Source organism: Coffea arabica, chromosome 2c, assembly GCF_036785885.1.
Source record: "Coffea arabica cultivar ET-39 chromosome 2c, Coffea Arabica ET-39 HiFi, whole genome shotgun sequence".
Taxonomy (NCBI): domain Eukaryota; kingdom Viridiplantae; phylum Streptophyta; class Magnoliopsida; order Gentianales; family Rubiaceae; genus Coffea; species Coffea arabica.
In genome coordinates, this window is record NC_092312.1 from 35,153,034 (window position 1) to 35,170,317 (window position 17,284).

The following is a 17,284-nucleotide window of genomic DNA, read 5'->3' on the forward strand; positions in this document are numbered from 1 at the left end:
CATAAGGCAGCTTCTCATGCCAATCCCGGTGTGCTTCAGTCATCTTACGAATAATCTTTTTCAAATTTTTATTTGCAGCTTCAACGGCTCCATTCATCTGAGGCCTGTAAATGGCCGAATTTCGATGTCTAATCTTGAACTGTTCACATAATCCATCCACCATATCATTATTGAGGTTCTTGGCATTATCAGTGATCAACGTCTCTGGTACCCCAAAACGACAGATGATATTATTTCTCAAGAAATCCGACACCACTTTCTTAGTCACATGCTTATAGGATACGGCCTCAACCCACTTGGTGAAATATTCAATCGCCACTAAAATGAATCGATGCCCATTTGAAGCAGGAGGATCAATAGTTCCGATCACATCCATTCCCCAGATCGAACATGACCATGGAGCAGTCATACTATGCAATTCTATAGAAGGAGCACGTATAACATCACCATGCATTTGACACTTAACACATTTTCTAACAAAATCTACACAGTCATGCTCCATGGTAAGCCAAAAATATCCTGTTCTCATGATCTTTTTAGCCAATAGATGCCCATTCATGTGTGATCCACAAACCCCACTATGCACTTCTTTCATCATATAATCGGCTTCCTCTTCATTGATGCATCTCAGAAGACCCAAATCAGATGTTTTCTTGTATAGCACTTCTCCATTCAAGAAAAATCTTGCTGACATTCTGCGTAGGAAACTTTTTGCAACAGAATCAGTATCAGGAGGGTAGGATCCCGTTTTCATGAATTCCTTAATATCCTTGTACTAGGAGCGACCATCAGTGACCTTTTCTGTAACCAGACAATGGGCTGGCCTATTCTGAAGTTGAATCTGTATAGGTTCAATCACCAGTTCATCGGGATGTTGGATCATCAAAGACAGAGTAGCTAAAGCATCAGCAAAGGCGTTACGAGTGCGGGGAATATGTCTGAGTTCCAAATTCCTGAATTTGTTGGCCAAACTAAGCAAGTTACAATGATACAACATAATTTTTGAATCTCGAGTTACCCACTGTTTAAGCGTCTGGTGCACAAGTAAATCCGAATCACTGAATGCTATCAGGTCCTTGATTTCCATGTCCAATGCCATTTTCAATCCAAAAATACAAGCTTCATACTCAGCCATGTTGTTGGTACAAGGAAATCGTAATTTGGCAGTAGCGGGATAGTGTTTTCCTTCAGGCGACACTAAAACTGCTCCAATTCCAGCTCCAAAAGAATTTGATGCACCGTCAAAAAATAACCTCCATCCAGGATACTGCTCACTCATGTCCTCAACTGCTCCAATGAATAGAATTTCTTCATCAGGAAAGTAGGTATGCAATGGCTGGTAATCATCATCTCTTGAATTTTCTGCCAAATGATCCGCTATAGCTTGACCCTTGACTGCCTTTTGTGTTGTGAAGACAATGTCGAACTCGGAAAGGATCATTTGCCACTTAGCCATACGTCCCGTGGGCATCGACTTTTCTAACAGGTATTTTAGAGGATCGGAACGGGAAATCAAGTAAGTGGTATAACCGAGTAAATAATGTCTCAACTTTTGAGCTGCCCATGCTAAAGCACAACAACTTCTCTCAAGAAAAGAATAGTTGGCCTCATATGCTGTAAACTTCTTGCTCAGATAGTAGATGGCTTGCTCTTTTCTCCCAGACTCTTCATGCTGTCCCAGAACGCATCCGACAGCCTCATCAAGAACAGACAAATACATAATCAGAGGTCTGCCTGGCTGAGGTGGCACTAAGACCGGAGGATTTAACAAATAATTCTTGATCTTATCAAAAGCCTGTTGACAATCTTCATTCCAATCCATTGGCGCATTCTTTTTCAACAGTTTGAACAAAGGTTCACAGGTAGAGGTTAACTGTGCAATGAATCGGCCAATGAAATTGATCTTTCCAAGAAAACTTTTCACATCTTTTTGACATTTTGGAATGGGCATATCTCGAATTGCTTTTATTTTCGCAGGATCTATCTCTATACCCTTTTTGCTGACAATAAAACCCAATAACTTACCAGCCGGAGCTCCAAAAGCACATTTCACAGGGTTCAACCTCAAATTATACCTCCTCAATCTTTCAAACAATTTCTTTAGATCAACCAAATGGTCCTCGACCTTCTTGGATTTAATTATGATATCATCCACATAAACCTCCATCTCCTTGTGAATCATGTCATGGAACAAGGTAGTCATGGTCCTCTGATAAGTGGCTCCAGCATTTTTCAACCCGAAAGGCATCACTCGATAACAAAAGGTTCCACATGGGGTGATAAAAGAAGTTTTCTCTCTGTCTTCTTCTGCCATTAAAATTTGATGATACCCAGCAAAACAATCACCAAAAGATTCAATTTCGTGTCCAGCAGTATTGTCCAAAAGAATATGAATATTTGGCAAAGGAAAATCGTCTTTCGGACTGGCCTTATTCAAATCTCTGTAATCAACACATACTCGCACCTCACCAGATTTCTTAGGCACTGGCACAGGATTCGATAGTCAGATGGGATAATGAGACACCATGATTATCTTAGCATTGAGTTGCTTCACAACTTGTTCCTTTATCTTGAAACTCATTTCTGGTTTGAATTTACGCGGCTTCTGCTTTACAGGTAAAAAATTTGGATCAGTTGGCAACCTGTGAACCACTATATCTGTAGAGATCCCTGGCATATCATCGTATGACCATGCGAACACATCTTGAAATAGCATTAAGAATTCAATCATTTCCTCCTTCTGTTTCTTATTCAAATGAATGCTGACTTTAACCTCTTTAACCTCGGTCTTAGTACCAATGTTGATGATTTCTGTTTCTTCTAAGTTGGGTTTGGATTTCTCTTCATACTGTTTTAAATCTCTGGAAATAAACTCAAATTCTTCCTCATTATCGCTCTCGTTTTGAATTTCAGATTGCATGATTTCAAGTTCATGAGAGATATCGAGGTTGCAGCCATCGAATTCCAAAATGATGACATCCAAAGGGTCAAAGGGTTTTATTTGTGGCCATCTGAAAATGAAATAGAACATATGTAATAAATAAATAGAAAATACAAGAGAAATCGTCCATTTCATTAAATTCAAAATGCATTGAAACTTCACAAAAGGCCAAATACACAGACATGATTGCCGTTTAAAGACATATCGTCCATTCCAATCATTTTTCTTGAACAAAACAAACAATATAAACTGAAATGGGAATAAAACTTCAGAAATTAAAAGCAATTTATTTTAACAAAATCTCCAGACTATCGTGCAATCTAGATATGGATCTAGACAAAAGACAATCCCCTTAAATTTACCGAAATTCCCTTCGAGAGGGAAAATAATCAGCAGTCCAATTTTGAATGGCTCCCTCGGTAATTGGCAAAAATTCTGAATTTTCTGATGGCTCCTCTTCATCAATTGCCCCGACAAATAATTGAGATAGGTCCACTTCAATTTCCTCCACAAAATTTTTTGTTTCTGGCATGATCACTTCTGATGGACGAGGAAAAGTGTGACATAGCGGCGGGATATTTAAGGCAGTTTGCTTGCCCTTCTTTTCAGCTTGTTTCCGAGCTTGCATTTCCTTTCTATCCTTAGCAGTCGGATGAAATCCCAATCCAAACGTATCCTTCTGCGTCGGGATCTCTATTGGCTCCAAAATTCCTTGTAATTCTATCCCAAGACCTTTGCCTATTTCATATCCGCCTCGGATCATCTCCCTCGCCATCATAATACTGGCCTCTGGTAAATCTGATTGAGTCAGCGACTTATCCCTGGATGCCCATCCCACAGAGACGATGCCAGCAACATGATGAGCTGAAGTTGGATTCCTTTGTCTGTTTTCACCATTGAATTTTGCATCAACGATCATGGTACAGTCATCCTCAGCAAACACAGTAATGAGTTGATCATTCGCAATAAACCTCAACATTTGATGCAAAGAAGATGGCACTGAATTGGAAGTATGTATCCAAGGTCTTCCAAGCAAAATATTGTAAACGCTGGAGAAGTCCATGACTTGGCAAGTAACTTGGAATTGAGCAGGGCCTATCTCCAATACCAGATCTACTTCACCCATAGATTCCCTTTTTGAACCATCAAATCCTCGAACCACAGTTGCAGATGGACGGAGTTTAATATCAAGAAATCCAAGCTTGGTGAGAGTGTTCCATGGACAGATATTTAACGCTGACCCATTATCCACTAAAATCCTCGGCAACAGTTTTCCATTGCAACGGACTGATATATACAAGGCTTTGTTATGCCCGATCCCCTCTGCAGTCAGATCGTCATCAGAGAAGGCAATATGATTAGCAGCAAGTACATTCCCCACGATGTTAGAAAATTTATCCACCGGAATATCTTTAGGGACTTGAGCTTCATTCAGAATTTTGAGCAATACTTCTCTGTGTAGCTCGGAGGTCAAGAGAAGATTCAGAAAAGAAATCTGAGTAGGCATCCTATCCAATTGCTCCACTGTTTTGTACTCACTTCTCTTCAGCATCTTTAGAAAATTCACAGCTTCCTTTTCAGACACAAGAGGCTTGGGCGTTGAAGAATTATCCTTGGCTCTGAATTGAACGCCGATTTCAGAATTTTTCACAGCTTTTTCAGACTTGGCAACAGTAGGTACATCCTCCTTCAAGCATTTTTTATCTCCAATCAACAGACTAGGTTCCTCGTAGTTCCATGGTATCTCTTGCAAGTTATTGACAGGCATTTGTTCTGGAAATTCGAGAATAACAGGCTCTGATATATCCCATTCAAAAGATGGTAGATCTAGAATAAAAGGAACTTTGTTAACCTCGGAAACTCCCCCTTCTGCTATGAATGGTTCCTCTTTTTCAAACACAAAAGATTTCAAATTTTCCTCGACATTATCCTTAGTCATGGACTTTTCAACAGACGACAGTTTTCTCATTCTTGCATGGTCAGCCTCCATCACGCCAAATACTTCAGTTTCATCTACAATGTACTGAGTGGGATCGACACAATCTTCATCAGCGATGATAACTCCCACAGTGTTCCCATGCTCAGGTAAAGGATTCTTACTAACATTCGGTCCCTGCTCTCCCTTCCTTCTGAGAAGGATATCTCCAGAGTCAATCATGTCCTGAATCTTATGTTTTAAAGCCCAACAATTGCCAGTGGTATGACCTGGACTTCCAGAATGATAAACACAGATTGCATGCGGATCATAACCGGCCGGAGGACCTCTGGGATAGAGTTTGGGAGGAACAGTGCCAATTTTTCCTGCTGCTTTTAATTACTCATACAACTGTTCAATAGGTCGGCCCAAGTTGGTGAAGGTTCGAAATTATTTCTGAGTTTGAATTTCACTGGTTTGCAAAAGGATTTTGAGAAGGGTTATTATTTTGTAGGGTTGGTCTGGAATGGTAAATGGGACGAGAGTGATTTTGAAAGACAGGTGGTGGAGTTGGAGGTAAGGGCGAGGTATTCAAATGATTTGGTCGAGAATGATGGAATTGGGTAGTAGTGTGATAGACTGGTTGTGGATTGGTGTAATACGGGTAAGGAAAAGAATAAGTGGAACGGTTTCGGGGTCTGAAAGATGGGCCTTGATCCCATATAAAAGCAGTATCACCTTCTTTCTTCTTGAATTGGGACTTTTTCCCACCGTTGTTTTGATTTTGTAGAGCATCCACTTGCAACTTCAATGCCGATACATTAACAATCTTCCCTGCCTTGACAAACTCGTCATATTCCTCCAACTTGTTAATAATAGCGGCAAATGAACTTCCAGTCATGCGAAAAATCTCTTCAAAGTAGGGTGGATCATGAGCCTTGATGAAAGTACGAACAATCTCCTCCTCAGTCATGGGTGGCTCCACTTTGGCAGCTAACTTTCTCCACCGCTTTGCATAGGTCTTGTGATCTTCCGATGGCTTTCTTTTTGTTCCCTCCAGTGTTGTTCGTGTTGGTGCCAACTCACAATTAAACTCATACTGCTTCACAAAAGCTGTTGACAGATCTAACCAAGTTTTTACCTCTCCAGATTTCAAATTTGAATACCAATCTAGAGCATCCCCCTCTAAACTTTCCGGAAATAGACGCATAGACAAATTTTCATCATCCACTGGTTTACCTAACTTGTTGGCAAACATCTTAAGATGCGTCTTGGGATTTCCAGTTCCATCATATTTGCTGAATTTGGGAGTTTTGAATCCCAACGATAACTGAATATCTGGGAAAAGACACAATTCATCGTAGTCCAACCCACCATGCCTGCTCAATCCTTGATTCTTCTTCATAAAATCATCGAATCGATCCAATCTTCTCAACAGATCTTTGTCAATAGGCGCAGGTTGTTCTTCTATCGCCGCCTTCCCTTGAGATGCAGTATCCAACACAAAAGGCGCTGCAACGTGGTGGTGGGGTTCCTGAGGGTTAGGGGGAACGTTCAGATTGGTTTGTGGATGAGTTTGAGGGATTTGGTTACTGGTTGGGTTAATCAGTATATAATTCGGATGCGTATAGGAAAGGTCTGAATTTAGTTGGGTAAAGGTATTTTCAAGGGGATTAGCGAAGGGAGGAAGGAAAGTTGTCTGGGCATTGGATGTGTGGAGTGGTTGATTGTTTTGTGTATGTGGGTGGTTATCGACAGGTTCTTGGTCGTTTGGGACACCACCACCACTGTTGCTTGCGACCAACTGATCAATGACACGCCTCTGTGCGGCCATTTCCATACTTAACTCATTGAACTTGCCAAGTACCTCACTTAACTGAGCTCCCAATGCTGTGAAGTCCGGTGACGTAACCATAGCAGATCTTTCCGAAGTTTCTGGCATTGAACTCATGTTTACAGGCTGTCTCAAGGCTCTACTTCGAGACCTGGTGATGATGGGACTTCTTTGGGTAGCTATTATGAGAAATACCTGATAATGGAGAAAAGAAACTGGTTTAGGAATGGATTTTCTATCAAATTGCTGTAATTTATTCAAGAAAAAGAAAAAGAAAGAAGAAAAAAAAGAAAAAAAAAACATGAGTTAGTAGATATTTAAATAATTCGGATGCATGTCCTATGGGGGAGCCCTTTTCTGCCAAGGGTAGGCCTAATATGATGCAACACCTTCGAAGTGAGACCTGTCTATCAAACCTGTGTTTCGAAAAATAACTTTGCAACAGATAAGGATCATTTCATTGATGGATTTCAAAATATCATACATCATCTACATCATTTCTCGAAGTTGATTTCGTACAAGATCATTAAACTTTTTCAATCTATCTATCACAGCATCTTTTGGCTCTCTAGAATAGGGATTTTGCATGCGTTCAGTTTGATCATACAACTTGCCACATTTTCTCTTCAACTTCTGGTGTCTTTCTTGCATTTCCTCACACAGTCTTTTATTCTTCTCTGCTAGATTCTTATTCACTTCCACAGATTGCCTTAATTGTGCATTTTCTCTGTCCTTCGCCTCAATGATGGCCATTAATTTCTTGACTTTCTCGGACTGTTCCATCAATGGTCGCTCAACACCAGATTCTCTGAGCCACTCCTCGTATTGAGGGGTAACCAAAGCCATCTGTTTAAGTTGCGGAACATAAGCGATATCCTCATCATCGGACAGCGTTTCCCAAGCTTCGACAATTGGTATTTTCATCGGAATTTTGTCTGGACAGATCCCTTTGTCAAAACTGATGGTGAAATCGGCCAAGTCAGGTGTGAGTGGTACTCCTTGAATGCGTCCTAACTGTCTGAGAAACCTTTTCGGAGTGTATGCCATGATGCCTTGAGTTCCCAACAGCGGTATCAAATCTGATGACTTGGCGTGCAGAACAGGGTTAAAACAGTTGGTCCAATCTAGTACCCATCTAATCTTTTGATCTGACAATACCCTCAAAAAATCCAGCCATTCTGATGCACTTCTTGGCAAATTACTTTTGTTAACTCTCTTATAATGGGTAGCTATCCAATTATACCCAATCAACGGTAGACCATCATGAGTAGGCAACTGTCTCTGAAAATGTTCCATAGCCCACATATGCAAGATTCGATTTGATCCATAAAAGAACTTTGACCCCCTTTGGCAGTTGGTACACGCAACAAAAATGTCAGCTAACACAGTCGGTACTATAGAGGCTTGTCGATCCTTAATCCCAAAGAACAAGTCAGACAGGAGTTTAGTGATTTTGAAACCAATTTTCTTATCCTTTCTAGGAAACAAATAAATCCCCGCCATCCCAAGTCCATACACCAGCGGCCTCTTACACTCCCATGTTACCTTAGATGTAAATGAAAAATCCTTCGAATACTTATCAAATCCGTCTTTCATTGCGAATCTGTCAAACAAAAATTTTACATCCATGCTCTGATCTGATTCTCGCACTACAGACTCTTTTAATCCAGTAAAATGACAGAATTCAATCTTGCCAGAAGCAATCGGAAAAATCACTGTTGTACCCTTTACTGGCAAATTCAGAAGACCGGCTACCTCTTCAATGGTCGGAGTCAACTCCTTGTTTCCTATCCGAAATGTTGAACCATCGGGATCCCACAATTGAATTAAAGCTTCTACCAAATACCCATCTGATTCAATGTCTTTGAAATCCCCAATTGGTCCAAGGTAGGAGGTAACCTAATTGATCTCACTAAATGAAAGAAGCCCTGGCCATCTTTGAACCTCCATTGGAACTGTTAACAGCTGACTGATTTGCTGAGGTCTATCCATCTAAAACATATAATCTCGATTAAATACCTTACCTACAGGCCTCACTTCTCCAGTTTTACAAGAATTTAAACATGAATATCCCATAGAGGGTTAGTTACCCAGGGAAAACAAGGCTAGTATATTCCTAAAATGGGATCCCCTAAATGGCATTCCCTCTAGGGTTAATGCATGATGTCGCATAAATATGCAATACGATAATTGAAACATGGTCTAAGGGTGCCCCATTTAGATGCCGGGGTAGGCCTAGAATGACATGCATATATATATACATAGTATTAATGCGATAAACTAAAATTCAAACGTGCTATTTACAAAGGGTGGTCTGCCTTAACGAATACCACGTCAGGACTCTTATTTCTAAGGTTTGTGAATGCAGTGGAGACAAAAATCAAGAAAAGTTAGTTCAATCAGATAAATTCACATAACACATTGTAGCAAAGTAATACATAGAGATAGAACAATAAAAAGAAAAGAGAGATTGGATCCCTCCCCTCGTGAATAGTGTTCCTAATAGGGTAAGACAGACTCTACCTTAGGTAAACTATCATGGATGCATGAGGTATTGGCTTACTAATGCATCTAGACTCGATAGGTTTTAGGTCCCCGAGCCTTCAGACTTGGAAACCAAAGGTCATCAACCCCAAGGTTCTTTGTCGGTGGCTCGAGCGATTCCCCAGACATTGCTACGTGCACGTCGTGCCACGGCCACATGCCCAAGTGAATATATCAAAATCCTCAATTTTCGACTAAAAGCTAAAGGCTATCAACCCAAAGCTTAAAATGGAAGATTGAGTGACCCCTCGGATCATGCTACGCACACGTCGTGTCGCGATCACACGTCCAAGTGGGTCGCCTAATCCTAACAAGGAAGAGTGGCGTGACAAGCCACTAAAAGATAAATGAAGGGTGAAAAAATTAAAGCGTATGCTCGTATGCTAGTGCTCGTTTGGAGGGGAGGGATCGAGAACCAACGCGAGGCTCTAGGGTAATATCCCCCCACCCAAATGCAATGCAAGCGCGAGATAAACAAGTAAACATACATCCAATCAACCAATCATACATTCGTGAGGGAGTAATTTGAGACGCGTGAAATGCAAAATCCTAAAAAAGGAAAAAATGCAACCCTAAAACACCCAAATGTGATAAATATAAGGGTTAAAAAGAGAAAAGACGACTAAACCAAGTGCTTGGACTCGCTAACGTCCCCAGTGGAGTCGCCAAGCTGTCGCGCCCCATTTTTCGCGATGGGAAAATAAAAAGTGAGAGTTTATAAAAAAGATGTAATTTTATTTTAAAATAAGTGAAAAGGGACCTAAAATGGGACTTTGAAAAATGCGACGATTTGGGTCCAAAATTTAGTCTAAAAAGGGTTTTTAAGAAAAAATAGGAGTCGCCACTTGGTATTGAGTTTGGGTGTACCAAGTCACCAAAAAAAAGTGTTTTTTAAATAGAAATAAAATGAAACCCTTTTTGACAACTCCAGGTCTTTGAAAAACAGAGAAAATGAGTTCGGGAGTCACGGTTGAAGAAAGGGAAGTCAAAGATTCGATTAACTCAAATCTAAGGCACCTTTTCAACCTAGTCTAAGTTAGTTGCGTGGTTTAGTCAAAATTTTCTTAATCTAACCCTTAAATTTATCACATTTGGATATTTTCTATATGGATGCAAATCTAAAATAAAATATCGAATGGGACAAAATATCCATTCAAGGGTTTAATTGATATCAATCGCATTGATTGCGAAGACCAAAATAATTCCTTGAAGGGGTCACGAGTATGCAAATGATGAAATTAAAAGAAAAAAGAAAATTAAATTATATACATAGGTATAAGTGATCAAAGAAAAAGGAAATGCAGCATAGTGGGTACGGGAGACAAAAACTCGTGACATAATTTTCTTATACAAGAATTAATGGGGTATTTAAACTAAAGAGTTATAATCACCCATATCCATGTTTAAAAATAATTCTCCTAATATGAACAAGCAAATGAACTAACTTATTCTACAATTTCTTAAATGAAGTGCAATTCTAAATGATATGATTAATACATAATGAGGGTAGGGGGTAGGGGATAACATAATAGAAAATATCATGCAAATGAGAAAATTCTAAAAAATAAAATATGCATGGAAATGTAATGGATATCATACAAAAGATGAATCTAATGCATGAACAATCTAAGGGTCTAGCGTTGGACTAACCCATTTCTAAAGATCTTTACTAGCGTTGGACTAGCAAGTAAGCGGAGGGAGAAACCACAACTAGCGTTGGACTAGTGTAGTGACGTCATGCATTAACAATACATAGTGAAACAAATAAAGCATAAATTAAAACAAATAAACACATAAGAGCACGCAGCACATAACACGTAAACATAATATCTAGATGCCAAAATCCTAAGAAAAGCGGATAAAACACATAACACATAAGCCACATAAACACGCAACCTATCTATTACATCGGGGAGCGCCTAACTACAATCTAGAAGGGAAAAATATAATAAAACAAATCTAATTATCCTATCTATTACATTTTGAGGTATTTAAATGCCTCTCGAATCATTATAAAAAAATTAACTAAAACATATATAAAAAAAATTTGAATGAATATTTAAATCAAATAAATAAAACATATAAAAATATATAAACACATATGAACACATAGGAGCATATAAGAGCACGTAATTGACATTGAAATAATAAAAATAGGAATACCTCCCGTTTGAAGTGGTGACTAAATGGAGTCAAATTGTCCTATTTATACTCACAATGAGCAAAAGGATCATGGCACCACTTTAATTGAAAATAATAATAATGAAAATACTAAATTCACATTAACATGTCAAACGCAAAGAAATTTAAGAACATCTAAAAATTGCAAGCTAAATATATTCAAAAGTAACATAATTAGCTATTAAAGAAAAGAAGCAATCACAATAAAAAGAGTCAAAATTCACTAGAGACTGAATTGCAAAAATTGAAAAACTTTTGGGGACAAAAATTATATTTTTTCAAAGTTTAGGGGTCAAAATTAAATGAAAGATAAATTTTAGGGACCAAAGTGAAATTAAATTAAGGACCTAGATGAAAGGAAATTAAAATGTTTTGAGCCACAGTGAAACTACTCCAAAGATCAAGGGTTAAAGTGAAACTTTCGGTTTCTGATTTGGGCAAGAAAAGGGCCACTGGGCCATCATTTTTATTTCTTTGGGCCAAACATTACCTAACCCAGCCGAAAATCCAAGACCAAACACACAGGCCAGCCCGTCTTTTATCACTCAAACCCAACCAAAAAATATGGACTCCAAACTCTTAGCCCAACAGAAACCCAAAAGAAAACAGACGGGCTAGCCTATCTTAAGTCCAAGCAAAACCCAACTCAAACCCATGTCAACAACCCAAAAAAAAAGAGTCCTCAATCCATTTGTCAAACCCAATTAACAATTCCAAACCAAACCTCATCTTATTTATGAAAACCCAACAAGATAAAAACTCAACTAAAAAAAAAAATTACTAAGCTCTGATTATGCATTAAATCCCAGAATTAATCTACTAAAAAAATGCATTTAAACATGGGCAATAGGATCGGAACTCAATAGGGCATAAATGGTTCAATTGCAAAAGAGTTTGGGCCATACTAGAATTAAGTAAAAGTTGGGGGATAAATATGAAATTTTTTTTCAGATTATTCATGCAACCTCCGGAAGCTTTCTTCTTCCTCAACAATTCAGAAGATTCTCTGCAACTTTTTTTTTTTTTTTTTTTCAACCCAGATGCATTTATGCCAAGAAAACTCGAACAAAAGCTAACAATTCATCAACTTAATCAATACAAAGACCTTAATCCATTTTTCTCAACAAAACTTCATAACAAAACATTCCATTCAAGGGATCCAAAGCAACAGAAGGCAACGAAATGCAAATCATGGAACTTGTACAAAACAAAACCCACAGCACCCAAATGCTTATGCGAATGTCAGATTGAGCAAAGAAAAGTTTTGGCTTACCTGGAGATGCTTTTGGACTGATTTGAGCGAGGAAAAAAAACGCAAATGGAAGTAAATCTGACGAAGTGCTATGTGAGATTACAGGCTGAGCCAGGTATGTTGAAGCAGCGAGTTTGGAGCCAGATTCAAAGAACCTCCAGTCATTTTCTCCACCAAATTTCTTTTTTTTTCTCTGATCTCTCCGTTGTTTTTTCTCTGGTTTTTTTTTTCTCTTCCGCCTATTCTCCCTTTCCTCTCTTACTTCTCGTCCCTTTTATCTTGTCCGAGAGAAAGTGCCAATAATAGAAGCCAAAAGCTCCTTTTCCTTCTTCTTTTGCTTTTTTTTTTCCTTTTGCCTTTTTCATTCCTTCTTCCATTCGTTACTGGAATTGTGTCCGCCAAAGCTTGGTCAAAGCAAAATTTTGGTGGCCATCATGATATCTAAACATCATGATGGCCAACGCCACTTCCTCTTATCTTTTTTTTCTTTTTTTTTTTTTAACAAAAAAACTAAATTTTTTTTTATTTTCTTTCTTTTCTCTTTTTTTCTTTTCTAAAAAAAAATCTGCAAATATAAGAAAAATTTGCACATTAAAACGCAAGAAAATAAATAACTTAATAGCTAGAAAAAATTCAAGAAAATATTAAAATTGACAAAATTTTGGTGTCTACAATTACCCCTCATTACCAACCATCATAAACAACCACAACATCATGATCACATTAAATCAGAAAATTCATCAATAAAATAAAAACTTCACCAATTCATCTCAAACCAAGAAATAGACCACAAATTTCAGCACTTTAGCCACCACTAGGCACAAATTAAGCATCATTACGTGTAGGAGGAAGTTCAAGTACCACTTACCTAATAAACAAGAGAAAAGGAGTTGTAGAACACCTTGGCTTCCTTGAACACTTCCACAAAAACACTTACTAGCACCAAAGGAAGGGATTTTATGGAGTAGAAACCAATTTATGTGATTGGTTTTGGAAGATTGAGCTAAATGGAAGCTTGAAAATTGGAGAAGTTTTCTTCCTTCTTGAGCTTAAGGTGGCCGGCCAACATAGAGAAAGAAAGAGTGAATTTTTGGTCAATTTTTAAGATATTTATTTAATGGGTAAGAAAGGTCAAAAGGTGAATAGTTGTCTTAGGCTTCAACCAATGAAAGTGTGACACTTGTCACTCCATTAAATGCATTTCTATCCTTTTGTTTCCTATCACATCAATCACTTCACCTCCTCTACTTATCTCTTAACACCCGATAAATTTCAACCAGTATCCAAAACTTAACCTTATTGGCTGAATTTTTCCGAACTTTTCGCACTAGTGGGTCCCACGTCCAATATATATCCGTAATTTTTCAAAAACTACCCAATGCTAGAAAAATCATCTAAAAACTATAATTACTCATAAAATTTACCAGGAGAATTTTCCTCAGCCAGAAAATGCAAAAATTATGCCTTTAAAGGGGAAAAAACCCTAAGAAAATTATTAGGGATTTACGGGTTCTCACACTAGTCACATACATAAGGCACTTTTTAAAGTGCTGTTTTTCACCTAGAATTTTTTCCAATGCTTTTATTTTGCTGGTAAGAAATATATGATTGAGTGTCAAGTAAAACTGACATGGTTGTTGCTTTATTCAGTACTGAAATTTTTGTTTCTATGTATGACCCTTTATTTTATGTATTTGATGAATCTGGACATGATTTTGTGGGAATTTCTGAGCTATGTATTAGCTGCGCATATGGTAGAGAAGTGGGATTTTCATTTGATTTGTTTTTTAAATTTTTTAGATGTCAAGTACAGGGGATAATACAACTACTACAGCTGCAAGCCCAAATGTTGATCATTCATCATCAATGGATCCAAAAATTGTTGCTAGAGCCTCTGAAACTGAGACATGTCAAGTACCACCTCCTCCAACATGCAAGACAAAAGTGTCTACCAAGAGCAGTAGGCCTTGGGTTTGGGAGCATTATGCAGTTGTTACAGGTACATAAACAAAAGACAAGAAAGCTGCTTGTAAATATTGTCAACAATTGATTGCCTGTGCAAGCAAAAATGGTACTATTTTTTTGAGTAATCACCTTCATAGGTGTAAAAAATATCCGTATAATAATACGGATAAGAGGCAAAAGACGCTGGAGTTTAAAGCAGGGGGAAAAGCATTAACAACCCATATGTTTGATCAAGAATCATGTAGGAAAATGTTGGTTAGGATGGTGATTATAGATGAACTACCTTTTAAATTTGTGAAAAAGGAGGGATTTATGGATTTTTGTCAGTTTATGCAGCCACGGTTTGAAATGTCATCACGTAGAACTTTAACTAGAAATTGCCATAAGCTTTTTTTAAATGAGAAGAAAAGTTTGAAGGCATACTTTGAAACTTTATCCTCACGCATTTGTCTCACCACTGATGCTTGGACATCCATTCAAAATTTGAATTATTTGTGTTTGACAGCTCACTTTATTGATGATAAATGGAAATTGCACAAAAAGATTTTAAGTTTCTGTCCTATTACAAGTCATGCGGGTGAAATTATTGGTCGGACTGTAGAAAAATGCTTGCTTGATTGGAAAATTAGTAAAGTTTTGACTGTTACGGTAGACAATGCTAGCTCAAATGACACTTGTTTGCAATATTTGAGAAGAATGCTTATTAATTGGAAATGTACTGTCTTAAATGGAGAATACTTACATATGAGATGTGCTGCCCATGTTTTGAATTTGACGGTTAGGGAGGGATTGAAAGACTTAGAAGACTCTATTGTTAGAATTCAATCAGCTGTGAGATATGTTAGGTCTTCACCTACTAGAGCTCAAAGATTCAAATCTTGCATAGAAAAAGAAAGAATCGAAAGTAAAAGTCTTGTATGCCTTGATGTTGAAACTAGGTGGAACTCCACATTTTTAATGTTAGAGGCTGCTCTAAAATTTCAAAAGGCATTTGAATTGCTAGAAACTGTGGATAGCAAATATGTCGAAGAGTTAACTCCACAAAGTGAGAATGATACTCGTAGGAGTTCTAAGGTGAGGGGTGTGCCAACTGAAATGGATTGGGAGTATGCAAAAGATTTGTTGCCTTTTCTTCAAATTTTTTATGATTCTACTGTGAAAATGTCAGGCTCACATTATGTGACAGGAAATGTATATATGAATGAAATTTTTGGCATTGGTGGTCTTCTTAATTCATTTCAAGAAAGTGATGACTTTAGTTTGTCAACTATGACTGGGAATATGAAGAAAAAATATTATATATATTGGGGTAATGTGGAAAGGATTAACATATTGATTCTGATTGCTGTTGTTCTTGATCCCCGGCATAAACTAAGTTATGTTCAATGGGCAATTGATGAGGCACATGATCCTAAGAATGCTGAAATGCTAAAAGTTAAGGTGGAAAGGGTGTTACATTCCCTATTTGACTTTTATTCTGCTGAAAAATCACCTCATAAGGAAGTAATAAGTCAAAATCAGTTTAGGGAAATGGATAAAATGGATGTTGATGCAATTACAGTTAAAGGGACATCAGATTACATGCATGCAAAGTATTGTCAAAAAGCTGATACATTGGATAGCACTCACAATAAAATGGAATTGGACATCTATTTGATAGAAATGAAGAAAGATTTTCACTGTCCAAACTTTCACATATTGGATTGGTGGAGAGATAATGCTCATAGGTTCCAAATTTTTGCTGCAATTGCTAGAGATGTATTAGCTATTCCGGTGTCTACTGTTGCCTCCGAGTCTGCTTTTAGTACGGGAAGCCGTGCGTTGTGTGAGAACCCGTAAATATCCTAAAAATTTTCCTAGGGTTTTAGTTCCCTTAATTGCATAATTTTTGCATTTTCTGGCTTAGAAACATTTTCTGGGTTGATTTTATGAGCAATTATAGTTTTTAGATGATTTTTCTAGCATTGGCGAGTTTTTAGAAAATTAAGGATAAATAATGGACGTGGGACCCACTAGTGCGAAAAGTTCGGAAAAATTCGGCCAATAAGGTTAAGTTTCGGATACTGTTATAAATTTATCGGGTGTTAAGAGATAAGTAGTGTGTGTGAAGTGATTGATGTGAGAGAGAAAAGAAAGATAAGAAGGCATTAATGAAGGTGACAAGTGTCACCTTCTTATTGGATACTTTTAAAGAAATACTATTCATCATTTTGACTTTCTTGACCAAGGGTTAAATATCTCAAAAAAATCATAAAAATTTACCATTTCTTACCTTGTGTTGGCCGGCCATCCCAAGCTCAAGAAGGAGAAGAACTTCTTCATTTTGCAAGCTTCCACTTGGTCCAATCTACCACAAACCAAAGCCTAGAGTTGTTTCTACTCCATAAAAACTTTGCTTCTAGTGTTAGTAAGTGTATTGGTGAACTTTGTTTGAAGATCAAAGGTGTCCAATATCCCTCTTTCTCTTGATTTCTTGGTAAGTGTTGCTTGAACACCCTACTACCTCTAATAATGGTCATATGATGCTTAGAAGTGGCATGAGTGTGTGAAAATGTGATTTATTTCTTGATTTGGCTTGTTATGGTGAAGTTTTTATTTTATTGGGAATTTTTCTGGTTTAATAGGATCTTGATGTTGGGGGCTTGTATGATG

At 37.8% G+C, this 17,284-nt stretch overlaps 2 protein-coding genes across 2 annotated transcripts; both read right to left on the reverse strand.

Moving 5' to 3' along the window:
* Window positions 1-775: 775 nt before the first annotated feature.
* LOC140035637 (uncharacterized) lies at window positions 776-6,807 on the reverse strand. The gene is made up of 4 exons (XM_072076945.1): window positions 5,595-6,807; window positions 3,304-5,146; window positions 2,599-3,011; window positions 776-2,484 (listed from the first exon to the last, which is right to left on the reverse strand). The coding sequence occupies exons 1-4, from the start codon at window positions 6,805-6,807 to the stop codon at window positions 776-778; spliced, it is 5,178 nt and encodes a 1,725-aa protein (XP_071933046.1).
* Window positions 6,808-7,121: 314 nt separating this feature from the next.
* Window positions 7,122-13,001, reverse strand: LOC140035320 (uncharacterized). The gene is made up of 2 exons (XM_072075820.1): window positions 12,689-13,001; window positions 7,122-8,682 (listed from the first exon to the last, which is right to left on the reverse strand). The coding sequence occupies exon 2, from the start codon at window positions 8,317-8,319 to the stop codon at window positions 7,180-7,182; it is 1,140 nt and encodes a 379-aa protein (XP_071931921.1). The 5' UTR covers window positions 8,320-8,682; window positions 12,689-13,001; the 3' UTR covers window positions 7,122-7,179.
* Window positions 13,002-17,284: the final 4,283 nt, after the last annotated feature.

Bases quoted from the DNA above. Each gene is read 5' to 3' on its own strand.
- LOC140035637 (XM_072076945.1), bottom strand. From the start codon at position 6,807: ATGAGTTCAATGCCAGAAACTTCGGAAAGATCTGCTATGGTTACGTCA. The intron at 3,012-3,303 runs GTAAATTTAAGG...TTTCATTTTCAG, and splicing joins CCCTCTCGAAGGGAATTTCG to ATGGCCACAAATAAAACCCT. The intron at 2,485-2,598 runs GTAAATTCAAAC...ATCCTGTGCCAG, and splicing joins ACCTGTAAAGCAGAAGCCGC to TGCCTAAGAAATCTGGTGAG.
- LOC140035320 (XM_072075820.1), bottom strand. From the start codon at position 8,319: ATGGATGTAAAATTTTTGTTTGACAGATTCGCAATGAAAGACGGATTT.